Source organism: Lutra lutra, chromosome 5 (genome assembly GCF_902655055.1).
Source record: "Lutra lutra chromosome 5, mLutLut1.2, whole genome shotgun sequence".
NCBI classification, from domain to species: Eukaryota; Metazoa; Chordata; class Mammalia; order Carnivora; family Mustelidae; genus Lutra; species Lutra lutra.
This window is the reverse complement of record NC_062282.1, coordinates 79,893,595-79,917,129: the sequence shown is the minus strand read 5'-3', so window position 1 is coordinate 79,917,129 and position 23,535 is coordinate 79,893,595. Positions and strand designations below refer to the sequence as shown.

At 43.3% G+C, this 23,535-nt stretch overlaps 1 protein-coding gene and 1 pseudogene across 19 annotated transcripts in view; both read right to left on the bottom strand.

Annotated features, from left to right (window-relative positions):
• The window catches only part of LOC125100255 (protocadherin gamma-C4), a 187,699-nt gene that overhangs the window by 94,748 nt on the left and 69,416 nt on the right, over window positions 1-23,535 (bottom strand). The window contains exons 1-2 of one of the 19 annotated variants that reach the window (XM_047730318.1): window positions 17,831-20,432; window positions 7,163-7,254 (exon numbers count right to left, since the gene is read on the bottom strand). The exons of 9 other annotated variants lie outside the window; for them this stretch is intronic. In XM_047730318.1, the coding sequence (XP_047586274.1) occupies window positions 7,163-7,254; window positions 17,831-20,144 (2,406 nt within the window). In that variant the 5' untranslated portion in view covers window positions 20,145-20,432. Of the gene's footprint in view, window positions 1-1,805; window positions 5,019-7,162; window positions 9,984-16,633; window positions 17,462-17,735; window positions 20,910-23,535 lie in introns of those variants that run through there. 9 more of the 19 variants (XM_047730324.1, XM_047730329.1, XM_047730316.1 and 6 more) reach the window with 9 other exon arrangements.
• LOC125100258 (protocadherin gamma-A9-like) lies at window positions 10,330-15,264 on the bottom strand (annotated as a pseudogene).

Here is a 23,535-nt window from a genome sequence, read left to right as displayed (position 1 = left end):
TGTTAAAAATTTACATAAACTTTGAACAGGTAAAAGGATTTTTCAAAATTCAAAAACAAAAAGCACAGAGGAATATAGAGTGGAAAGTAGGTCTTCTATCTCATGGCTCATTACTCTCCAATTCTTCCATCCAGAGGTAATCACTGTTGTTCCTTTTAAAAGTAATTATCCACAAAGGCAAGTACTGAAGATAAGCAAAAAACCTTTTTCGTCTTCAACCCTAGCTTATATTTAGCTAGAAAGTATTAACCCATTCCCCATATTTAGGAACTAGAAGGCAATCATTCCCTTACTCATTACAATCATCTAGAGTGTTCTGTACTACTTTTAAATAATAGTATTTTAAAACACTTGGTTACAATAGCTACCACGTCAAAAGACTTTGTTTTAAAAATCTGTATTTTTCAGAACAATTATTTCAGATAGATGCATAATAAGTTTGACTCCCAAAGTCAGATATTTAAAATGTCTCTTTCCATGATTTAAGCTAATAACTATGACCCAAAAGGATGTGCTCTCCTTCCACAGACCTACTGTTCAACAACTGTTGAATGACATGAGAAAAGTCATGGTCTTAAAAGTATTTTGAGACACATTAGGGCATTCTTTGACTTTCCTCTACCATATTAGTCTAGAAGAATGTGAGTATCAAACCAAATACATAACCATCTTCACTAAAGTAAATGGGCTCATCAGTAACTCTACTGATCACTTGTTTAGAATAATTCTGTGACAGATGGCTCTGTTGTGCAATGGATGGCATATTGGACTTCTAGAATAATTTTGTGTATTTCTCTGCTTATTTCAGATCTCCCACAGAAGCGATATTTCTTTCTTGACTTTAAGCTTATTGTGACTCTTAATTTCAGAGTTTTCAGATATTCATGTGGGTCTCCGTTCTTCTACATTAAAGAGCCACTGAAATACTGTTGGCACACATCTTTTGCTTTTGCTTTCATTTAACCTTCTGTAGGTCCTATAGAATGCCTACCGGGCAAGGAAAGTCAAATTAAAATGCTATGTCTTCCACATAACAGTATGAAATTAGAATCACAAGCAAAAAGGATGCTTCATTGTTACCAGTTATGATTACACTTGGAAAAATTTAAGCACACATTGTTATCAATTGTTAAGAAAATATTAATGAAAAATTCAAATTTCTCTAGGAAGCATATTCAACTGTTACTGTCGCTACACGGTATAGTTTTAAAAATATAACCACAAAAGTACTGAGAAGTGGTGTTGCTCTTCTCCTTGGGAAGAACAACCTTGAGGGGACTTGTTTTGGCATTGTTTCCAGTGAAGCTAATGCATTTGTTTCTGATATGCACCTATTACCGGACCACCTTCAAAACAAGAACTAGAGTTGCCTAAGGGGCCAGGGTTTCAGCAAGTGGCCAAGAGAAGTGCACGTAAATTGAGAGACACTTCTGTATAGAAGTACTCTCAGGAACTGTCATATTGTATTCAACAAATATGTAAAATAGAAGGTTCTCCAAGGCAAATCATAATAGCCTATGACCACAGGCCTTCATTGGGATTAGGTGAATACTGACCAGAAAGTAAAAACATACCAACCTCAATAACCACTAAGTTCTACTCCTCCTTATTTTAGCAAGACAAATATCATTAAACCAGAGGAAAAAAGTGAAAAAATAAAGATCGGTAATTTCTATCATTATGCTAAAAATAATTATAACATAATATAATATTATATTATAATAATATCATATTATAATAATTATGCTAAACCTAAAAGTAATGTCAATTATAATTCTTGATAGGAGAGTAAAACTAGAACTCACTGGAACCAAAGGGGCATCTTCTACAGGAAACTTCGAATCATCTAACAAAGACAAAGGATCCTTTTTCTCACAGCTCTCTTGACTGATGAGCGTGTCCACATAGTTGGGCTGGGGGAAGATCAGGTGACTCTTGCGCGAGTCCGCGGTGAGGGAGACCTCGTGCGAATAGGTCTGCAGGAAAGCCCGCACCCCATCCACGCCCACGAAATGCGAGGCCGGCACGCCCACCAGCCCGCCTCCTGAAGCCTGGAGCACACGTGATGCGTGCCAGCGCCTCAGCCTGAGCGCCAGCAGCACGATGACAAAGGCGAGGAAGACGCAGGAGACTGCAGCCACCCCTACCACCAAGTACAGCGTGAGGCTTGAAGCTTGGGAGTCAAGGGGGACTTCCAGGCTGCCCAGGTCAGCCAATACATCTGGAATGCTATCAGCAATGGCTACAGTGAGTGTGACGGTGGCTGAGAGCGGGGGCTGGCCATGGTCCTGGATGGTCACCACTAGACTCTGCTTGAGCGCATCTCTGTCTAGCAGGGCCCGCGCTGTGCGCACTTCGCCTGTGTGCAGCCCCACCATGAAGAGCCCTGGCTCGCTGGCCTTGAGCAGGCGGTAGGACAGCCAGGCGTTCTGGCCAGAGTCTCTGTCCACTGCCACCACCTTGGTGACCAGGTAGCCGGGCTCCGCAGAACGAGGGGCCAGTTCCACGCCTGTTGAGCCATCAGTGGGGAGGGCTGGGTACAGGATCTCCGGCGCATTGTCATTCTGGTCCAGCACGAATATACTCAGTGACACATTGCTGCTGAGTGGTGGGTCCCCACTGTCAGTGGCAATCACCTGAATCTGTAAATCACGAAACTGTTCATAGTCAAAGGATCGAAGTGCATACAGGACTCCTGTGTCAGAGTTTATGGAGATGTAGGATGATAGAGGTGCTTCCTGGAAAGTGTCTTCAGCTAAGGAGTAAATAATCTGAGCATTCTCTTTGCTGTCTGGGTCTAGTGCAGTCACAGAGAAGATGGAGGCACCTCTAGGATTGTTCTCCAGGATATAGGTGAAGTAGGAGATGTGGGAAAAGGTGGGTGGGTTATCATTAATATCTGCCACTTGCAGGGTGAAGTGAGTTTCCGTTAACAGGGGTGGATTTCCTCCATCTGTGGCCGTCACTGTAATGTTGTAAGAGGATACCTGTTCCCTGTCAAGGGTTCTGTGTGTCACCAGTCTATAATAACCATCGATGGATTTTTCTAACTTAAATGGTAGATTCTCTGATATGGAACAGGTGACCTGTCCATTCTGCCCAGAGTCTGGATCATGGACGTTTAAAAGGGCTATAACAGTTCCAAGAGGCGAGTCTTCCATCAGGGGACTAAACAGAGATGTTATGGTCACCTCTGGACTGTTGTCATTTACATCTTCTACTGTAATCAATACTTTTGCCATTGCAAGATATGCTCCTCCATCTTCTGCTTGTATTTCTAATTCATAGAAATCTGTTTCTTCATAATCTAGATTTTCTGATAATTTTATTTCCCCAGTATTTTTGTTTAGTTGGAATTTCAACAATTGCGTGTCAGGTGATTTTCGGAATGAATATGTTACTTCTCCATTGGCTCCTTCATCCTTGTCTGTGGCAGAGACTGTCAGCAGCTGTGTGCCCACAGGCAAGTTCTCCAGAACACTCACTCGGTATTCTGGCAATGTGAAGACTGGTGCATTGTCATTTGCATCGAAGACAGTCACACTGATGAGAACCGTACCAGATAGGAGGGGGTTGCCCCCATCCCAGGCAGTGAGGACAAGGTGGTGCACTGCCTCTTCCTCCCTATCCAGGGCATGCTCCAGCACCAGCTCCGGGTATTTGACTCCATTGCCATGACTCTGAACCGCTAAGGAGAAGTGCTTGTTGGAGCTAAGCTGGTAGCTTTGGAGGGAGTTCACACCCACATCCGGATCAACCGCCTCCAGGAGAGGAAATCGCATTCCTGGAGCGACATTTTCATTAATTTTTACGTCTACATTTTCTGCTTGGAATTTTGGGGCATTATCGTTGATATCAGTTACTTCTATTTCTACCCCAAAAAGTTTCACCCTATCTTCTACAAGAATGTTAAAATTCACCAGACACCGCGCGCTCTGAGCGCAGAGCTCCTCCCGGTCTATTCTGCCCGCAGTGACCAAACTGCCGCTTCGCGGGTTCAGAGCAAAAAGCTGCGACCTACCTCTTGAGACGATGCGAACTCTGCGCTCCGCCAGCTCCCAGGGCTCAAGCCCCAAGTCCTTGGAAATGTTGCCTACGAAGGAGCCTTTCTCCAGCTCCTCAGGAACGGAGTAGCGGATCTGCCGGGCTTCAGCCACCCACGATAGACCGAGAAAAAGACCAAGCAGAACGAGCGCTGTGCGGTTGGAGCGGTTCCTTTTAGCAGCCATTGTTGTCTAATCAAGGAATTCTCGCCAAGTACTCACTGCGCACGTTGTGTGTTTGGGCCGATTCCTTTTTATTCCTCTGGCTTCAGGGACCTCTGTAGTCTAGGCACCTTAAATTCTGGAATGAGTTTTGCTGCAGCTCTGCAGCCAGTTGGTAGGAACTGAGGAGCTTTGTATGGCCAGAGCCCTGAGAATCCGGATTGAGCGCGGGCTGCGTTTCTCTCCCAGTAGGCGAACAGCGGCGCTCAGAGTCCTCAGAAGTTACTGCACCCGCTATGTATGCAGTGGACAACAAACTATATTCTTTGTTGGATATTTTATTTTATTTTACCATACTTCTTTGGTTTTTCAAGTGATATTCCTTAAGCCAACTACTGTTTGTAGGTTTCTTGCTGAGTAGGATAAATGGCATGAAAGTACTATAAAATATTAAATGAAAATAACTGGTCAAATATACACTTTTAACACATTTTCTCAGCAGGAATGTACCCACTTTAAAAGGTTAAGTAATACCTCTTCTATTTCATATAAGCTTCTAACTAAATTCACAAAAGTCTTACTATCTTATTTGAAATTTTGAAATGGTCCCATTATGTTTAATAGGCATTCATTTAGAAACTATATGAGATACATCCCTTATAACTCACTTATAATTTTTATTTTAGCTTTAATTAATCAACTAATTAAATTCATTTAGCAATAATATTGTGGAAAAGGTTTTCAAAATATTCTTCTAAAATATTCTAAAATAGTTTTATTGAGCCTTCGTGAATTTTTCTGAAAAACGTCTATTGTAGGCATATATAATTAGAAGTCAATTTGACCTATTTAAATGAATTGAGCTGTAAGGACCTATTTAGCCGGAGCGACTCCATCTTGGTTAAAGAGCCATTTTGTTGTTTGTGCAGTAAAACTTAAACTGACCCTAACCTCCCCCCTGCCTGAGAAACTTACTTAGAAGCAAATCTGGAAAACCAGTAAAATATAGTCGGCGAGTTCCTAATAACAGAGCCCAGAATAAAAGGCCAGGTCAGCCAGTTCCTGATAACAGAACCCAGAATACAAGGATGAGTCAGGCCAGGTGGAGACATCCAATCAGTAAAAAGCACATATACTATCTCCCTAACCACCAAAGAATGTAAACTCTGCCTTTTGGGCACCAAACTTGAGCGCCAATTCTGACCAGAGTAATAGGTTAGTTCAAACAGCTACTGTAGGATAAATTGTAATTCAATTGGCCACCTGCATGTGGACTAACATGACTGTACAATATTACAATCTCATTGGCCACCTATGTGTGGCCAGGCTTTTGCTCTATAAAAGTTAGTCTGTGAGACTGGGAGGGGTCGCTCTCTTCGGAGGCGGCGCTGACAGGTCAGTCTGACTTCTAATGCTTAGCATAGAATGAAGCTTTGCATAACTTTAACTTTGTTTCAGTCTCATTCCCCTGTCCAATCAATCTGACTTCTAATACTTGGCATAGAATAAAGCTTTAATAACTTTCACTCTGTCTCAGGCTCGTTCCTTTGATAATGGACCCCAACAGAGCAAGTAACCACAAACAAAAAAAACATAACATGCCTGTGTTGTAATGCAAAGAAAAATATCTCTAAGAATTTCAAGATACAATTACAAAGTTGGAATTGTGATGCATGTTTTTTTAAAAAATATTTATTCAAATGACCTGTTTTCACCAGAGCACTGATGCCAAGAGATAAAAATCGCTTCTTTCAGCATTTTGTATGGAAGCCCAAAGTAAAGTGGTTCACACATCTTCAATGGTATGTGCCTATCAACCCAGCAGCAGTTCTCTCCTCAATGGTGAGGAGATGAGAGATTCACATCTTTCTTTTTTAAAGATTGTATTTACTTATTTGAAAGAGAGTGAATGAGCAAGCAAGCAAAAACATGAGCAGAGGGAGAAGCAGAGGGAGAGGGAGACTAGCAGACTGCCCAGTGAGAAGGGAACCTGACTCCCTGCTCAATCCCAGGATACTGGGATCATGACCTGAGCTGAAGGCAGATGCTTAACCGACTGAGCCACCCAGGTGCCTGCAGACTTACATCTTTTATTCAGAGAACACATTCAGAACTGTTTATGTCCCTACTCTTCAAAGATTTTATATTTTGTCTTTGAAGGTTTTATATCAATCAGAGATAGAGACTGAGTACAAAAGGCAATGACATTTCACTTGCTTTCTTGGAAATTTGTTATCTTGCAATGTAGAAGAAAAAAAATTAGGAAAGAGTGCAATTTAAACTCCAAGAAAAGATAAATATAAGAAAACAACCAGAAAAACCAAAAGTAGAAGAGAAAATTTTTTCTAAGGTAGTTAGTATTAAGTTCTGGGGACTGTAGAAACCCTGGCAATGGAAAACAAGTTCTGACTCATTATCCAAGGAAAATACATATATCTATAACTTCCATAGAATTTCAGAGACTTGTGGATCTGCTCACCAGATCCACTCAAATGTTTAGTTTTTTAAACTATTAAAATAAATGAAAAAAGATACCTAAGTGTACCCAGGATATTATTTGCAATAAATGTTTCATTGAAACAAGCACTTACTTTGATACTTAATGCATAGCTTAATATTATTAAACTCAAAACATATAAGGATATGGAAAATTCATCCTAAATCTTATCAGATTTGAATAATTACCTATTAATTTATTTGGCAAGAAAACACTGCCTGTTTTGCTAATCTGAACTTGACTAGATTTCTCCAATTTAGTGACATTATTTCTGAATTATAGAGCAACTTATGAACCAACTAAATCTTGAAAAATATAATCAGCAAAAAGTAAACACTGAGAAGACAAAAAGGTAATTAGTTACGGATTTTCTAAATATGATTCTATATATAAAAATGCAATAGTATGCCTGAGAGAGAAACTAGTAGAATACTTCAGAAGATACAAAGGTGGAACTCACCGGTATGAGAGTCTCAGGATGTGCAGTCAAATGCCCACCCTGAAGTGGAATTAAGGCCCCAGATGAATCGCTGCAAAGTAGTATATCTTGTCCTGAACTCAACTGCTCATTGCACTTTAGAAAATTAAACTCTGTCTTTCCAGTATGGGCAACGCACAAGTTGTAGGAATAAGGCAAAGTCCCTTCACTGTAGTTTGGAGGAACCATAGGTCCTGACTTGACACACAGACCAGGCTGAAAACAGCCCAAGGAGGCAGAGCTGGAGGAGCTTCGCAGGCGCAGAGCAACCGCCAGAATCACCGCGAGGAGGAACAACACCGAAATCAAGGCCAAAGCCACCACCAGGTAAAACTGCAGCTCCGCCTGGGGGTCAGAGGGCTCAGGGCGGTCGCTGACATCCGGCAGCACCTCCTGCAAGCTGTCGGCGAAAACCAGGAGCAGCGTGGCCGTGGCCGAGAGCGGCGGCTGTCCCCCATCCCGCACAGCGACCAGCAGGCGCTGGCGGGCCGCGTCCCGGTCGCCCAAAGCACGCGCCGTGCGCACCTCGCCCGTGCGCAGCCCCAGGCTGAAGAGTCCCGGCTCGCTGGCCTGCAGCACGTGGTACGACAGCCAGGCATTGTGTCCCGAGTCGGCGTCCACCGCCACCACCTTGGTGACCAGGTAGCCGGGCTGCGCGGCGCGCGGCACCGTGTCGAACAGCGCCGAGCCGTCGGGCCCCAGCGCCGGGTACAGCACCCGCGGCGCGTTGTCGTTGCGGTCGCCCACCAACACGCGCAGGCTCACGTTGGCGCTGAGCGCGGGCGAGCCCTGGTCGCGCGCCTGCAGGGTCAGCTCGAAGGCGCGCAGCTGCTCGTGGTCGAAGGCGCGCTGCGCGAACACCACCCCGCTCTGCGCGCTCACGGACACGTAGGACGCCAGCGCCCGTGGCTCCAGGTCGCTGGCCACGATGGAGTAGGAGACGCGACCGTTGGGCCCCAGGTCGGGGTCGGAGGCGCTGACTTGCGCAATCGAGGCGCCTGGAGGGTTGTTCTCTGACACGTGGACCACGTAGGAGGCCTGGTGGAAAACTGGCGCGTTGTCGTTGACATCGGTGATGTGCAGCGTGATGGTAGTACTGGAGGAGAGGGGCGGCTTTCCCCTGTCAGTGGCTGTTATGGTGACGTTGTATTCCGGAGTCCGTTCTCGGTCTAGGGCTCCATCTGTCACCAGTTTGTAGTAATTCTTAGAAGAGGAATAAATCTTGAAAGGAATATCCCTCCCTATGTTACACACAACTTCTCCATTTTCTCCAGAATCTTTGTCCCGTGTTTTGAAGAGTGCCACCACCATTCCTGGAAGAGTGTTCTCCAAAATTTCATCAGAGAGCGAAGTGATGGTTATTTCAGGGTTGCTGTCGTTTTCATCTAGGATTTCTATGATGACTTTACATTGAGTAGAGAGACCACCTCCATCCCTTGCTTCCACTTCCATTGTGTATCTTTCCGTATCCTCAAAATCCAGTGACCGGTTATTCTTAATCATACCTGTTTTCTCATCTAGTGAGAACATGTATCTTGTACTCTGAGCAGTGCTCCTGAAGTAGTAGCTTACTTCTGCATTGACCCCCTCATCTTTGTCAGTGGCTGTCACCTGCAGCACGGAGGATCCGGTGGGCAGATTTTCACTAACACTGACTCTATATTCATCTTTGCTGAACACTGGGAAGTTGTCATTGGCATCCCTGACAAATATTTTTATTCGAGCGGTGGCACTTCGTGGTGGGTCTCCCCCATCCAAGGCAGTTAATACCAAGCGATGAGAACGTTGCTCTTCCCGGTCTAGGAGTTTCTCCAAAGATAACTCTGGATATTTACCACCATCAGAATTAATTCTCATCATTAATGAGAAATAAGGGTTTGGATTTATCTGATAATCTTTAACTGAGTTCATATTTATATCAGGGTCAGTGGCAGGGTCAAGGGATATTCGTGCACCTTCGGATACAGATTCACTGATTTCTAAATTTATTTCATCCTTATGGAACTGAGGGGCATGGTCATTAATATCCTCAATAGCCACAATGATATGAAAAATATTTAGAGGATTTTCCACCACGGCTTCCACCTGCAACTCACATCTTCTTCTCTCTTTGCATATCTGCTCACGGTCTATTCGGTCGTTCACGAGTAAGTCCCCGCTCTCTGGGTCTACCCTGAAAAGCAGCTTCTCCGTGCTAACTCGCAGCTTCCGAGCCGACACGTCCAAGACTCTGAGCCCGAGATCCTTGGCGAGGTTCCCCACCACCGAGCCCTTGGCCAGTTCCTCGGGAATGGAGTAGCGGATCGGCTCGCAGAGCGCGGGGTAGAGCAAAGGTAGCAGGAAGGGAAACAGTACCTGCAGCCTGCCGGCTAGGCGCCTCTGAAAACAGCTCCCTCCCATCGCTCGCTCTAGTTCTCGCGGGGTCCTAGTCTTTCCGGAAAGCTGAAGAAACTGCAATCTACGGGGTCACTGGAAGAACATTTAGACCATGACAGGCGGAGCTGGGAATCCGTGTCTGTTGGCAAAGTCTGCGCGGCCAGGAGCCTCAGTGTGTGAACAGGGTTTCCTTCCGTTTGTGTTGGTGACTGCGCAGGAAAGCCCAGACTGGAGGCTGAGGAATCCCGGGCGACTGCGCTTGCCCTGTACTGGCCGACAGCGGCGCCCAGAGGCCCCCTGTGGTACCGCAGCCTGACATTTTCTTCAATCCACTTTTTCTCTAGAGTATCTCTAGAATATAAATATTGCTCTTCGAAACTCCTGTACATATTTCTATAAATTCTCTGTACTCTGAGAAGTGCTCCTGAAGTAGTAGTTAGTTTACTTCTGCATTGACCCCCTAGTCCTAGGCAACAGAGAGGACCTGGGGCCAATTGTATATATAGAGAAATATATATATAGAGAGAAATATGTATAAGGGAAATATATAGAGAAATACATATATATTTTTTCTCTATATACATAGAACATGTGTACACTGCTCTTTGATTTTTAAAATTTTTTTAAAGATTTTATTTATTTATTTGACAGAGAGAGATCACAAGTAGGCAGAGAAAGAGGAGGAAGCAGGCTACCTGCTGAGCAGAGAGACTAATGGGGGACTCATCCCAGGATCCTGAGATGGTGACCTGAGCCAAAGGCGGAGGCTTAAACCACTAAGCCACCCAGGCACCCCAATTTGAAAATGCACTTATATAAGAGCCCAAAATTTTAGTTTTTCTAAAGTATTACAGTTGTATGTACTTAGTGTTTTAAAGAAATTTATTACAGAAAAATTTCAAACTTATACAAAAGCAGAGAGTATTATTGAATCATGATATAATCATCACCCAATGGCAATAATGATCAACACAAGGCCATCTTCATTCAATATATATTGTACTCCCTCATTATTTTGAAGCATATCCAAGACATTTTAACTCTTCTTTTAAGATGAAACATTGAGATAAACAAAGATTTTAGCCTACTTTGTTATAATAAAATATTACCAATGTAGAAGTCCTATCTTGTTTGAGAAAAGTAGAATTCAACATTTTCTCCACTCTGCCCAGTTATCCATGCAGTGAGCTTGCAAGTGATATTATTTTTTTTAATATTTTATTTATTTATTTGACAGAGAGAGAGAGATCACAAGTAGTCAGAGAGGCAGACAGAGAGAAAGGGGGGAAGCAGGCTCCCTGCTGAGCAGAGAGCCCCATGTGGGGCTCGATCCCAGGACCCTGAGATCATGACCTGAGCCGAAGGCAGAGGCTTAACCCACTGAGCCACCCAGGCGCCCCGCAAGTGATATTATTAATGGTAGAGAACAGTAGTAAGCTGTCATGATATACTAACCTTCATCAATATCTATGCTATTTTTTCCCAAATTAACGCATATTTAATATTTTTGAATACTAAGTACCAATGGTTACTCCCCAGGACAGAAACTTCAAGTAACAGTTTCCCTGTTGCACAGTTAAAAATATGACCCTGAAGGATGCTTTAATTTTTTCTTAGTAGCTTAGAAATAGAGAATTTGAAGTAATTATAATGTCTGTATGTCATAATGGCTTTCCAGACCTGTTAACCCTATAGCCAGTGCATTTAGAATAGAATTTTGAATCGACTTCAAAGCTCATTTTTAAAGTCTCCTAGAGGGGTGCCTAGGTGGCTTAATCAGTTAAGCCTCCAGGCTCAGGTCATGATCTCAGCATCATGATATCCAGCCCCCCTTCAGGCTCTGCACTGAGCACAGAGTCTGCTTAAGATTCTCTACCCCCTCTTTGCCCTTCCACCTTCACTCTCTCTCTCAAAAACTAAATAATAAAAAAATAAAGTCTCCCAGAATGTCATTTTTACTTGAAAAGATGCTTTGTTTAAAATAAAACAAAATAAAAGTTTTTCTTATAGCTAAAAGCCAGTAAAATATTTTTAGAAACTTCTCCAGCAGTTCCTGTGAATATTTTCCTAACTTGTCTCCCTTACTCAGATTTACTTTGAGCCTGTAGATTGGAGAATTGAGCCATAAATAACAGACAGTTGAGGAATAATGTTTATCTCCCTTGTTTTGTCCTCTCTCGGTGTTCATTCTCAGAAACCCCTCTAAGTGAAGTGTCATTCTTCCTCAAAAGTGATCTTTAAATTCAAACAATCTCTACAAACATGTGATCTGAAAACCATAACTTCAAATGGGTATTGTCCTATCATAGAAACAGGAAAGCAGAAGCAGAAAAGTCTGGGCTTTTAGTTTCTTCAGGAAGAAGACGATGTGTTTTATCATTAATTTACCTTACAAAATCTGTATCAGATGTAGTTATGTTTCAGCAGTATGTAAGAAGTTCAAAGATATGTAAGAAATTCACAATGGGGCCATAGACGATAACAATAATAAATTTCAGGAATGGAAAACCACCCCTAAGAATTAGTGGTGAACTGATAACCAACCAAGCAAACACACCCAAATAGTCCATATTAATGATCAATAATGAGACCAACCCCATGATTTCCATTGACCCTAGGTTAATTTAATTAAGAGAAAGTGAAAACTGTATCAGTTATGTAACCAATAAATGCCTCCTATATATGTTAGAGCAAAAATTAGGCCAAGTGAAAACTTGAATGGTGTGAAATATGTTACCATCAGCGTATCATACCTTAAGTGCAAACCTTAAAGAAAAAAAAACCAATTATAATAGAAAATAAAGGAAAAATAGAACTCACTGGAACCAAAGAGGTGTTTTCTATAGGAAACCTAGAATCATCTTAAACACACAAAGGGTCATTTTTCTGACAGTGCTTCTGGCTAATCAGCATGTTGTCATAGTTGGGCTAGGGAAAGATCACATGACTCTCCCAGGAGTCAGTCATGAGTGAGGTTTCCTGGGAAGAAGACTGCAGAAAAACCAACACCCCATAATGCCCACAGAGTGAGAAGTAGGCACACCAGCTAATCCAACCCCCACAGCCTGGAGTAGATGTGAGGTGTGCCAGGGCCATAACATGAGCACCAGCAACACAATGACAAAGGTGAGGAAGATGCAGAAGACTGTAGTTACTGCTACCACTAAGTCTAAGGTGAGGTCTGAGGTCTCTGGATATGTGGGGACCTCCAGACTGTTGAGGTCAGCCAGCACATCTGGAATGCTGTCAGCCAAGGCCATGGTGAGTGTGACAGTGGACAAGAGAGATGGCTGGCTGTGGTCCTGGACCACCACCATCACCAGGCTCTGCTGCAGCATGTCTGTGTCCAGCAGGGCCTGCACTGAGAAGGGCCCAGGCTCACTGGCCTTGAGCAGGTGGCAGGACAGCCAGGTATTCTGACCTGAGTGTCTATAGCCACCGGCTTGCTTACCAAGTAGCCAGGCTCTGTGGAGTGCACACCAATGGAAACATCAGTGGGGGAGAGTGGGGTACAGGATTTCTGATGCACTGTCCTTCTGGTCCAGCCCAAACAAGTTCAGCAACATGTTGTTGCTGCATGATTAGTTTCCACTGCCATTGGCCCTCACCTGTGAAGATCATGAAACTGCTCAAAGTTGAAGGAGCACAGCATGTATATCACGCCAGTGTCAAAGTTGATGGGAGACACAGGAAAGAGGCAACCCTTGGACAGTGTCCTCAACCAAGGTGTAAACAACACCTGGGTTTTCTAGTCGCTGTTGGGGTCATGGACCGACACCAAGAAGATGGAGATGCCTCTGCGGTTGTTCTCAGGGAGGTAGACTGAGTAGGACTTTTCCAGAGAAGCTGGGTTATCATTGATGTCTCTGGTGTAGGTTGATGTAAATTTCTGTGGGGGGGGGGGCATTCCTCTGTTGTTGTCACTGTAATTTTATATTCAGAGGTTTTTTTTTCCTCTGTCAAGAATCTGGACTGTCAACAACTCTAATTATTACCTACTGATTTTTCTAATTGGAAAGGTAAATTATGAGGTGTGTTACAGACAACTTGACCATTCTTCCCGGAGTCTCAGTTATGCACATTCAAGAAGGCAACTACTGTTCCAGGAAGAGTATTTCCCAAGACTGGGCTAAACAGAGAGGTAATGATCACTTCCGGTCTATTGTCATTCACATCTTCCACTGAAATGAGCACTTTGGTCCTCCCCAAAAGTGCCCCCACATCTTCAGCTTGTATTTCCATTTCATAAAATGCACATTCTTCATAGTCTAGACTCTCTGCTGTCGATATTTCCCCAGTATTTTCATTAAGCTGGAATAATGGGGATTGTTTTTCACTAATTTTCCAGAATCTATAGGCTACCTCTCCGTTGGCTCCCTCATCCGGGTCGCTAGCGCTCACAGTAAGCAGCCAGGTGCCTGGGGGCACGTTCTCTGGGACTTGCACTCGGTAAATCGGTAGAGCAAAAACCGGGGCATTGTCATTTGTATCCAGCACTGTCACGTGGATGTGCACTGTGCTGGAGCGACTCGGATCACCGCCATCTGAGGCGATGAGGACCAGGTGGTGAGCAGCCTCTTCCTCGCGGTCCAGGGCCTGCTCCAGCACCAGCTCTGGGTGTAGAGTTCCGTCATCTCCAGTTTGCACTTCCAGAGAGAAGTGGTGATTGGGGCTGAGCTGGTAGCTCTGCAGGGAATTCATGCCCAGGCTGGGGTCAACAGTCTCTGGGAGCAGATAATGTGTTCCAGGAACAGTGATTTCATTAATTTTAAATTCCGGATTCTCAGTGTGGAATTCTGGAGCACTGTCATTTATATCAGTTACTTCTACTTCCATTCAACAGGACTTCAAATTTAAACAGACACTGTGTGCTCTGAGCACAGAGTTCCTCTCGGTCTATCCTGTCCTTGGTGACCAAACTACCACTTAGGGGATTTAGAGCAAAAAGCTGCATCTTACCTCTGGAGACGATGTGGCCTCCGCCCTCTGCCAGCTCCCTGGGCTCCAGCCACAGGTCCTTGGAGATAGATATTCTACCACATACAGTCATTTTCTGTCTCTTCAGGCACCAAATAGCGAACAGTGTATCTGGCTGGCTCCGGGCTCGCACAGCCTGCCCAGGAAAAGGCACAGGAGAACCAGTCCTTCGCAGTGCGAGGTTCCATGGAATGGCTATCGTTGCTTTGCTGTGGATACTTATTTTTTATCCAGGATGCTTTCTATGCAAATTGATTCCTTAGGTTCTTTTTTTTCCTCCAGCAAATTATGATGATCTTTTTCCTTAGGAGAAACCGAGGTGCCCCAGGTTAAGAGGGTGAGTTTTGTTGCAGCTTTTGCTGCAGTTTGTGGGATCTGTGAGGCTTTGTGTAGTTGCAGATCCTCATGTTGGAATGGGAGAGCTGACTGAGCTTTTCTTAGAGCTGGCGAATAGCGCCCTTAGAGTCCTAATCTGTCACTACACCCACTGAGATAATACTTGATTACAGATGGTTAAAAAAGAAAACACTCTTTGAACCATGACTTATGAAGACTTGTCTCACTGCTTCTTGCATTCTCATTTCAAAAGCAATAACCATTGCTGGATGTGTTAGTTGAAAATGAAGTGGAATGAAACTTCTATTAAGCGCACTGTTAAATTGACATTTAAAAATTTTTTTCTTTTTCTTTTTAAGATTTTATTTGACAGACAGAGATCACAAGTAGGCAGAGGGGCAGGCAAAGAGAGAAAGGGAGAAGGAGGCTCCCCGCCGAGCAGAGAGCCCAACGCAGGGCTCAATCGATCCCAGGACCCTGGGATCATGACCCAAGCTGAAGGCAGAGGCTTTAAACCCACTGAGCCACCCAGGCGCCCCCTTTTTCTTTTTTTTAAATAGGCTCCACACCCAGCACAGAGCTCAATGTGGGGCTTGAACTTACCACGCTGAGATCAAGAAATGAGCTAAGATGAAGAGTCATATGCTTAACCGACTGAGCCACCCCCATGTCCCTCACCATTTTTTCTTTCTTTTTTTTTTTTAAAGATTTTATTTATTTATTTGACAGAGAGAGATCACAAGCAGGCAGAGAGGCAGGCAGAGAGAGAGGAGGAAGCAGGCTCCCTGCCGAGCAGAGAGCCCGATGCGGGGCTCGATCCCAGGACCCTGAGATCATGATCTGAGCCGAAGGCAGCGGCTTAACCCACTGAGCCACCCAGGCGCCCCCACCATTTTTTCTTAATAAAATTAACTTATTCTTGGTAAAATTTTGCTCTCCATTTACATATGTAAATTATTCTAGTTCCCTTTTTATAATGTTTCAAAACTTTTCTATATTATTTTCTGATGTAACTACAATGTATAATCCTCTTTGGAAATACATTCATATTTTTCTTAGTTTTATACATTATATATGTATTACATAATTACATTGAGTGAATATATGGGTTATTCACTTTGAAATTATTTTATAAGGTTAATTTATGCAGATAGTAAATTTGCTGGAGTAAGATGTCCTTAAAATTTCATTCACAAAAATAATTTTAATTAGGCAACAGTAATAGATTTTCTCACCTAATATTGCTAATTTTGAAAGGATTGGTTTCCTAAAGTTGCATATTTGTGAATGTTACACTTTAATGTTATTTCAATTCTTTAACATTTTCTATGTGACTATATAATGCATACACTGATTATGGCATTTGGAATACTGAAATAAACACACAATGATAAGGAGGTTTCCATTTCAATCCTTCCATAAAGAAATTATGCAGTTTTAAAGTAGTCAAACTTCATATTGTAAAGGTCACTTAAACATCTGTGATAATTACAGAAAAAGAATACAAAATGTAGAACAAATTATTATCATTAAAAAACAAAAAGTAGGGACGCCTGGGTGACTCAGTTGGTTAAGCGGCTGCCTTCGGCTCAGGTCATGATCCCAGCGTCCTGGGATCGAGTCCCACATCGGGCTCCTTGCGGGGAGCCTGCTTCTCCCTCTGCCTCTCTGCCTACCACTCTGTCTGCCTGTGCTCATGCTTGCTCCCTCTCTCTCTCTCTCTCTCTTTCTAACAAATAAATAAATAAAATCTTTAAAAAAAAAAACAAAAAGTACATTACAATAAATTCTTTCAGGGGAACCTGGCTGACTCCATCAGGTGAGCATGTGACTCTAGATCTTAGGGTGATGAGTTCAAGCCCCACAATGGACAAAATTATGTTTAAAAAAATTCTTTCAGCAATTTGAAAAGATACCATTTACTGAAGCAGTTACCAAGGAAGACCAAGCAAAAGGCTGATTCTTAAGAAATGGCAACCTTTTGAGCATAAAATTAGTAATTTTTGCCATAAAATAAAAAATTCAGGATTCTCCTTTCCTCTATAGATATAAGGATGATCAGAAAACCTCTAATCACTAATGTTCAGAGTTCCAAACAATAAGAAAATCCAGTGACTTTCCCCTCTTTATTCAAAAAATATAGGTAAGGAATGACAACAAGTGATAGAAACAATAGCATTTCCTTTTCTTGTGTCAAGTGTCTTCTATTAACTATGGGAGGAAGAGAAGGATTTTGCATTCAAAAAAATTTGAAGGAAATTAGATAATGATTGGAACTTCTGATGAATTCAATGAGTCTCTCTCCCCCTATCCTCCCCTCCACACTGTTTTTCTTACAATTTTCAAGTATTCAAATAGTCATGACTAAGTACATACAAGGAACTAGACACGAGGAATAAACATTTAAAAGGATGGAAACTCCACTAGTGAAATCAGTGAAGAAAGAAGGCTAAAAAAAAAAAAACTAAAAAAAAAAAGAAAGAAGGCTAGTAGCAGTTTCTTTGTTTTAAAGGATGCCTACGTTAAATTTAATGTTTACTTACATGTAAAAAACCTCAAAATAAAAGAGGCAAACTGGGTAAATTTCATTAACTATGAAAAAAGATATAAGAAACGGATATAATACTTTTTATGTGAAGGAGGAAACTCACTACTTCATAAACCTGAACGTGGTGTGATAATGCTATTATATGTGACATAACTACTCCCGGCTCACCACTCTACTTAAAAAATGGAAGTATAGCTTTCTGATGGGCTATGATGTCCTTAAGACAACTTATTACTCTTAGAAATGTAATATATTTTCATATAAATACGAAAAATTGGATAGACGAGGAAAAGGAGTAGATACTTAAATAGAACTCACCGGCTTTAGAGTTTCAGGATGGAAAGTCGACTCACTGGAATTACAAAGTGGAAATAAGGCCCCGGATGAATCACCACAAAGTAGTATATCCTGTCCTGAACTCAACTGCTCATTGCACTTTAGAAAATTAAACTCTGTCTTTCCAGTATGGGCAACGCACAAGTTGTAGGAATAAGGCAAAGTCCCTTCACTGTAGTTTGGAGGAACCATAGGTCCTGACTTGACACACAGACCAGGCTGAAAACAGCCCAAGGAGGCAGAGCTGGAGCAGCTTCTCAGGCGCAGAGCAACCGCCAGAATCACCGCGAGGAGGAACAACACCGAAATCAAGGCCAAAGCCACCACCAGGTAAAACTGCAGCTCCCCCTGAGGGTCAGAGGGCTCAGGGCGGTCGCTGACATCCGGCAGCACCTCCTGCAAGCTGTCGGCGAAAACCAGGAGCAGCGTGGCCGTGGCCGAGAGCGGCGGCTGTCCCCCATCCCGCACAGCGACCAGCAGGCGCTGGCGGGCCGCGTCCCGGTCGCCCAAAGCACGCGCCGTGCGCACCTCGCCCGTGCGCAGCCCCAGGCTGAAGAGTCCCGGCTCGCTGGCCTGCAGCACGTGGTACGACAGCCAGGCATTGTGTCCCGAGTCGGCGTCCACCGCCACCACCTTGGTGACCAGGTAGCCGGGCTGCGCGGCGCGCGGCACCGTGTCGAACAGCGCCGAGCCGTCGGGCCCCAGCGCCGGGTACAGCACCCGCGGCGCGTTGTCGTTGCGGTCGCCCACCAACACGCGCAGGCTCACGTTGGCGCTGAGCGCGGGCGAGCCCTGGTCGCGCGCCTGCAGGGTCAGCTCGAAGGCGCGCAGCTGCTCGTGGTCGAAGGCGCGCTGCGCGAACACCACCCCGCTCTGCGCGCTCACGGACACGTAGGACGCCAGCGCCCGTGGCTCCAGGTCGCTGGCCACGATGGAGTAGGAGACGCGACCGTTGGGCCCCAGGTCGGGGTCGGAGGCGCTGACTTGGGCAATAGAGGCTCCAGGAGAGTTGTTCTCCATCACGTGAACCACGTAGGAGGCCTGGTGAAAAACTGGAGCGTTGTCATTGACGTCAGTGATGATCAAAGTGACACTTGTGGTCGCTGAGAGGGGCGGCCTGCCCCTGTCAGTGGCTGTTATGGTGACATTGTATTCTGGGGTCTGTTCTCGGTCCAGAGCTCCGTCTATTACTAACTTATATGAATTTCTGGATGAAGAGATTATCTGAAAAGGAACTTCACCCTCTAATCGACAATTAACCTCCCCATTTTCCCCGGAATCTCGGTCATATATTTTGATCAAAGCAATTAGTGTTCCTGGCGGTGCGTTTTCCAGAATCATTTCCGCTAGAGAATGGAATGTAATTTCTGGACTGTTATCATTTTCATCTTGAATGTTAATTTCAACTGTACATTGTGCAGCCAGTCCTCCACCATCCCTCCCTTCCACCACTATAGAATATTCCTTGACTTCTTCAAAATCCAGCATCTTTAGAGTTGTAATTTCCCCGCTCTTTGAATTCAGACTGAAGACTTGCCCCGTCCTGTAGAACGAGTAAGTGATTTCAGAGTTGATGCCCTCGTCTTGGTCAGTGGCTGACACCTGTACCACTGCGGTGCCTGGGGGCACGTTTTCTCGAAGGCTTACTCTGTATATGTCCTGCTTGAATACAGGGGAGTTATCATTGGCATCAGTGACCTGGATCCGGAGCTCAGTGGTACCACTGAGTGGCGGATCTCCACCATCCAAGGCAGTCAAAACTAAACGATAGTAACTCTGTTGTTCTCGGTCTAAACGTTTCTCCAATGCCAGTTCTGGGTATTTACTACCATCTTGTTTCTCTTTACTTATCAATGAGAAAATAGGGCTATGAGAGAGTTTATAAATCTGAAGGGCATTTAAGCCAATATCTGCATCTTCCGCTGCTTCTAATATAAACCGAGTGCCTGGCACGGTAGACTCACTTATCTGCAGGTCAAAAGAAGGTTGGGTGAACTTGGGGGTATGGTCATTAATATCTTCGATGTCCACACTCACGTGATAAAAGTTCAATGGATTTTCAGCAACAGCCTCAAATTCCAGAGTACAGGCTGTCTTCTTCCCACATATCTGCTCCCGGTCTAGCCTGCTGCCCACAAGTAGCTCCCCGCTCTTGGCGCTCACGGTGAAGTAAGCCTTCTCCGAACTGATGCGCAGTTGTCGAGTCGGTAACTCATGCACGCTCAGTCCCAAATCCTTGGCGAGGTTCCCCACCACCGAGCCCTCGGGCATTTCCTCGGGAATCCCGTAGCGGATCTGTTCAGACAGCGCCGGCCAGAACAAAGACAGCAGGAAGGGAAAGAGCACCGGCCGCCTCTCAGCCCAGCCCCTCTCCGCAGCGCCGCTCCCCATCCCTCTTGCTCCCTTCAGGTTGCTCACCGGCCTGGAGACGCCGGATCACAAATAATCTCTGGGCTGCAGATGTCCAGAGCTCCGAACGGCCTATAAGTCCTGTGTGAGGGTCAGGGTTTCTTCTTTTCCGCAGGAGGAAGTGGTGTAAAGGCTCGGGCTAGCGAGTCGGATAGGGAAAGTGCGCTGCGGCTGCGCGAAGAGATCGCCAGTGCCCAAGCTCTCCATTTTGGCCAACAGCGGCGCCCACAGTCCGCACTAGGACACTGCAGCCTCTGCTGCTTCAGTTTAACCAGCTACAATATTTACAATCCTGAGCATAACTAAACAAGCCACGCTTTTATGTTAATATATTTAATATCTTAAATTACAAAGCCTTTTAAAGGCATTTTTTCCTCTTGTTTCCAATTTATTAGAAATATGTTGAGTTTTTATAGAAACCTACATATACTGGTCCATCCATTTCACCCTACTACATACATACATTGAACTGTTGCCTTTTGCTAAGTACTGCCCTTGTCAGTAGCAATATAAAAATGAGTAAAACAGAGGTCTTGACTTCAGAGAGCTTATCACCTACTGACTTCACAGAATTATTTTATTAGGTATAATATGTGAAACAATTTTAATCTTCTTTCATTGATACCTAAATGTTTTCCCCCAACATTTGTACATTATTAATGCGGTTTCATGTTACATATATTAGAGAATACTAACACTGTTGGAAATTATGTAAAGTTGTGCAATTTCATACATTCTCAAACATCTTCTGATAATATTTATTAACACTCTCTTTTAGAAATAATTTCTCAGGGCGCCTGGGTGGCTCATTGGGTTGAGCCTCTGCCTTCGGCTCGGGTCCTGATCTCAGGGTCCTGGGACTGAGCCCCGCATTGGGGTCTCTGCTTGGCGGGGAGCCTGCTTCCTCCTCTCTCTCTGTCTGCCTCTCTGCCTACTTGTGATCTCTCTCTCTGTCTGTGTTAAATAAATAAATAAAATCTTTTAAAAAGTATTAAGAAATAATTTCTCTTTACTCTTTTGACTATCTAAGGAAGTATTCACTCAAAGAAAAAGAACTCTCTCCCTATGATGTAGCCAAGAGATGATTTATTCTACCTTCTTCATGTCTAAAAATTACTTGGATTATGTCATACCCAATATAGTATATTAATTCATTCTTAAAAGTCACTGGGGAAATGTTTTTCTATTCTTTAATACACAGTCACAAAAGGATATTTCAGTAGATCACATTACTTTCTTATCTATGTATCTGTGTTATACTGAAGTAATGACTTTAGAATTGAACTTATGGTAAGTTTATTCATATAAATTTCCTGGGAAAATGACATTTGTTCTATTTTACTCCATGTATTGAAGTTTTTTAATAATCAGTGAATGTTTTGAATAAGAATAAGTACTTTTGTCAGGACAAGTTTCCAAACACTTTTAAAAATTGTGAAGTATGAATAATATAGTTTTCCCCTCAAATGTCGGTGCACCCAAACACTACAGAAAATATGAAGTTAAATCCCACCCACATTATGTACAAAATAGGAGGAAACACTACAGAGCCCTTGGGAAATGCCCATTTTATAACTAACAAATGCTTTATTGTGTTCTTCATTCTCATGTAATGACAAATCAAGAGTTAGCACTGTTAAAATGCTATAACAAGGAATACAGAAGATATATAATCCAGATGGAATCATTTTTAATTGAACTGATCAGCTTGTTTAGAATCTATTTATAAATGAAACTTCTTAAAATCAACATTCTCAAACTCTCTCACCAAGTGAACACAGCACATTTCACATGGCTGTTCAACAGAACAATTCATTGGAACTTACCGAAAACATCTTTTGTATTTTACAAAATGACATTTTATTTGTCTTGTCTTTATTTTGGGGGGGGGGGTGATGGAAATTTTAGATTTTAGATTCTATGTCTTCTTTAGTATGAGCTCTTGGAGACAACTTACACATAAGGGAACCAGTTTCACCTACTACCAAGTTCCACCCTTTCAAATGTATTTATGTTCTTTTTTAAAAAAAGATTTTATTTATTTGACAGACAGAGATTACAAGTAGGCAGAGAGGCAGGCAGAGAGAGAGAGAGAGAGAAAGAGAAAGAGGAGGAGGAAGCCGGCTTCCTGCTGAGCAGAGAGCCCCTGTGGAGCTCAATCCCAGGACCCTGGGATCATGACCTGAGCCGAAGGCAGAGGCTTTAACCCACTGAGCCACCCAGCCATCCCTGTATTTGTGTTCTGAAATATAATAAGAAGTATCACAGTTTTGAAGGGTACTGATGCAAATAAAAATCTCATAAAAGGGGTTTAAAGTGAAAAATCTCCAAAAGCCTAGAAAACTTCAGATCTTCAAGATCCTAACCCTAAAAGAATCCCAAAATTGTAAGATGTATTTTACTTTTACTAAGCTAATACAAGGATTTAAAAGTCTCACTTATTTTTATCTCAACTCTAATTAGGAATATATATTTCCCAAATAGAAAACAACTTACTATATGTGGTTGGGTAACTAATTCTTTTTTTAAAGATTTTTATTTATTTATTTGACAGATAGAGATCACAAGTAGGCAGAGAGGCAGGCAGAGAGAGAGGAAAGGAAGCAGGCTCCCCTCCCCGCTGAGCAGAGAGCCTGGTGCGAGGCTCCATCACAGGACCCTGAGATCATTCCCTAAGCCAAAGGCAGAGGCTTTAACCCACTGAGCCACCCAGGTGCCCCAGGGTAACTAATTCTTAAGTGAATGAGTGATTAAGTGATAATTATAGTAACATATGGAAAATAAAAATTTATTATTATGTTTTTCTTCTTTAAAAAAAAAAGATTATTTATTTGAGAGAGAGAGTGTGAGCATGAGTGGAGAGAGGTGCACAGGGAGAGAATCATCAAGCAGAGTCTCCACTGAGCCAAGAGCCCCACCTCTGCTTGATCTCACAACCCCTGAGATCACTACCCAAGCAGAAACCAAGAGTCAGAGGCCAACCAACCAAGCCACCCAGGTACTCTAATTTTTTGTATATTTTTTAAAGATTTTATTTATTTGTCAGAAAGAGAGAGAGAGAGAACACAAGCAGGGGGGAACTGCAGGCAAAGCAGGCAGAGGGAGAATCAGGCTCCCCACTGAGCAAGGAACTCCAACCAAACTCGATTCCAGGAACCTGGGATCATGACTGAGCTGAAGGCAGACACTTAACGGACTGAGCCACTTGGGCATCTATATAGATAGATCTATATCTATCTATCTAGACCTATATAGATAGATCTATATCTATCGATTTATTTTTATTTTTTTATTTTTAAAGATTTTATTTATTTATTTGTCATAGAGAGAGAAGCGAGAGTGAGCACAGGCAGACAGAGTGGCAGGCAGAGGC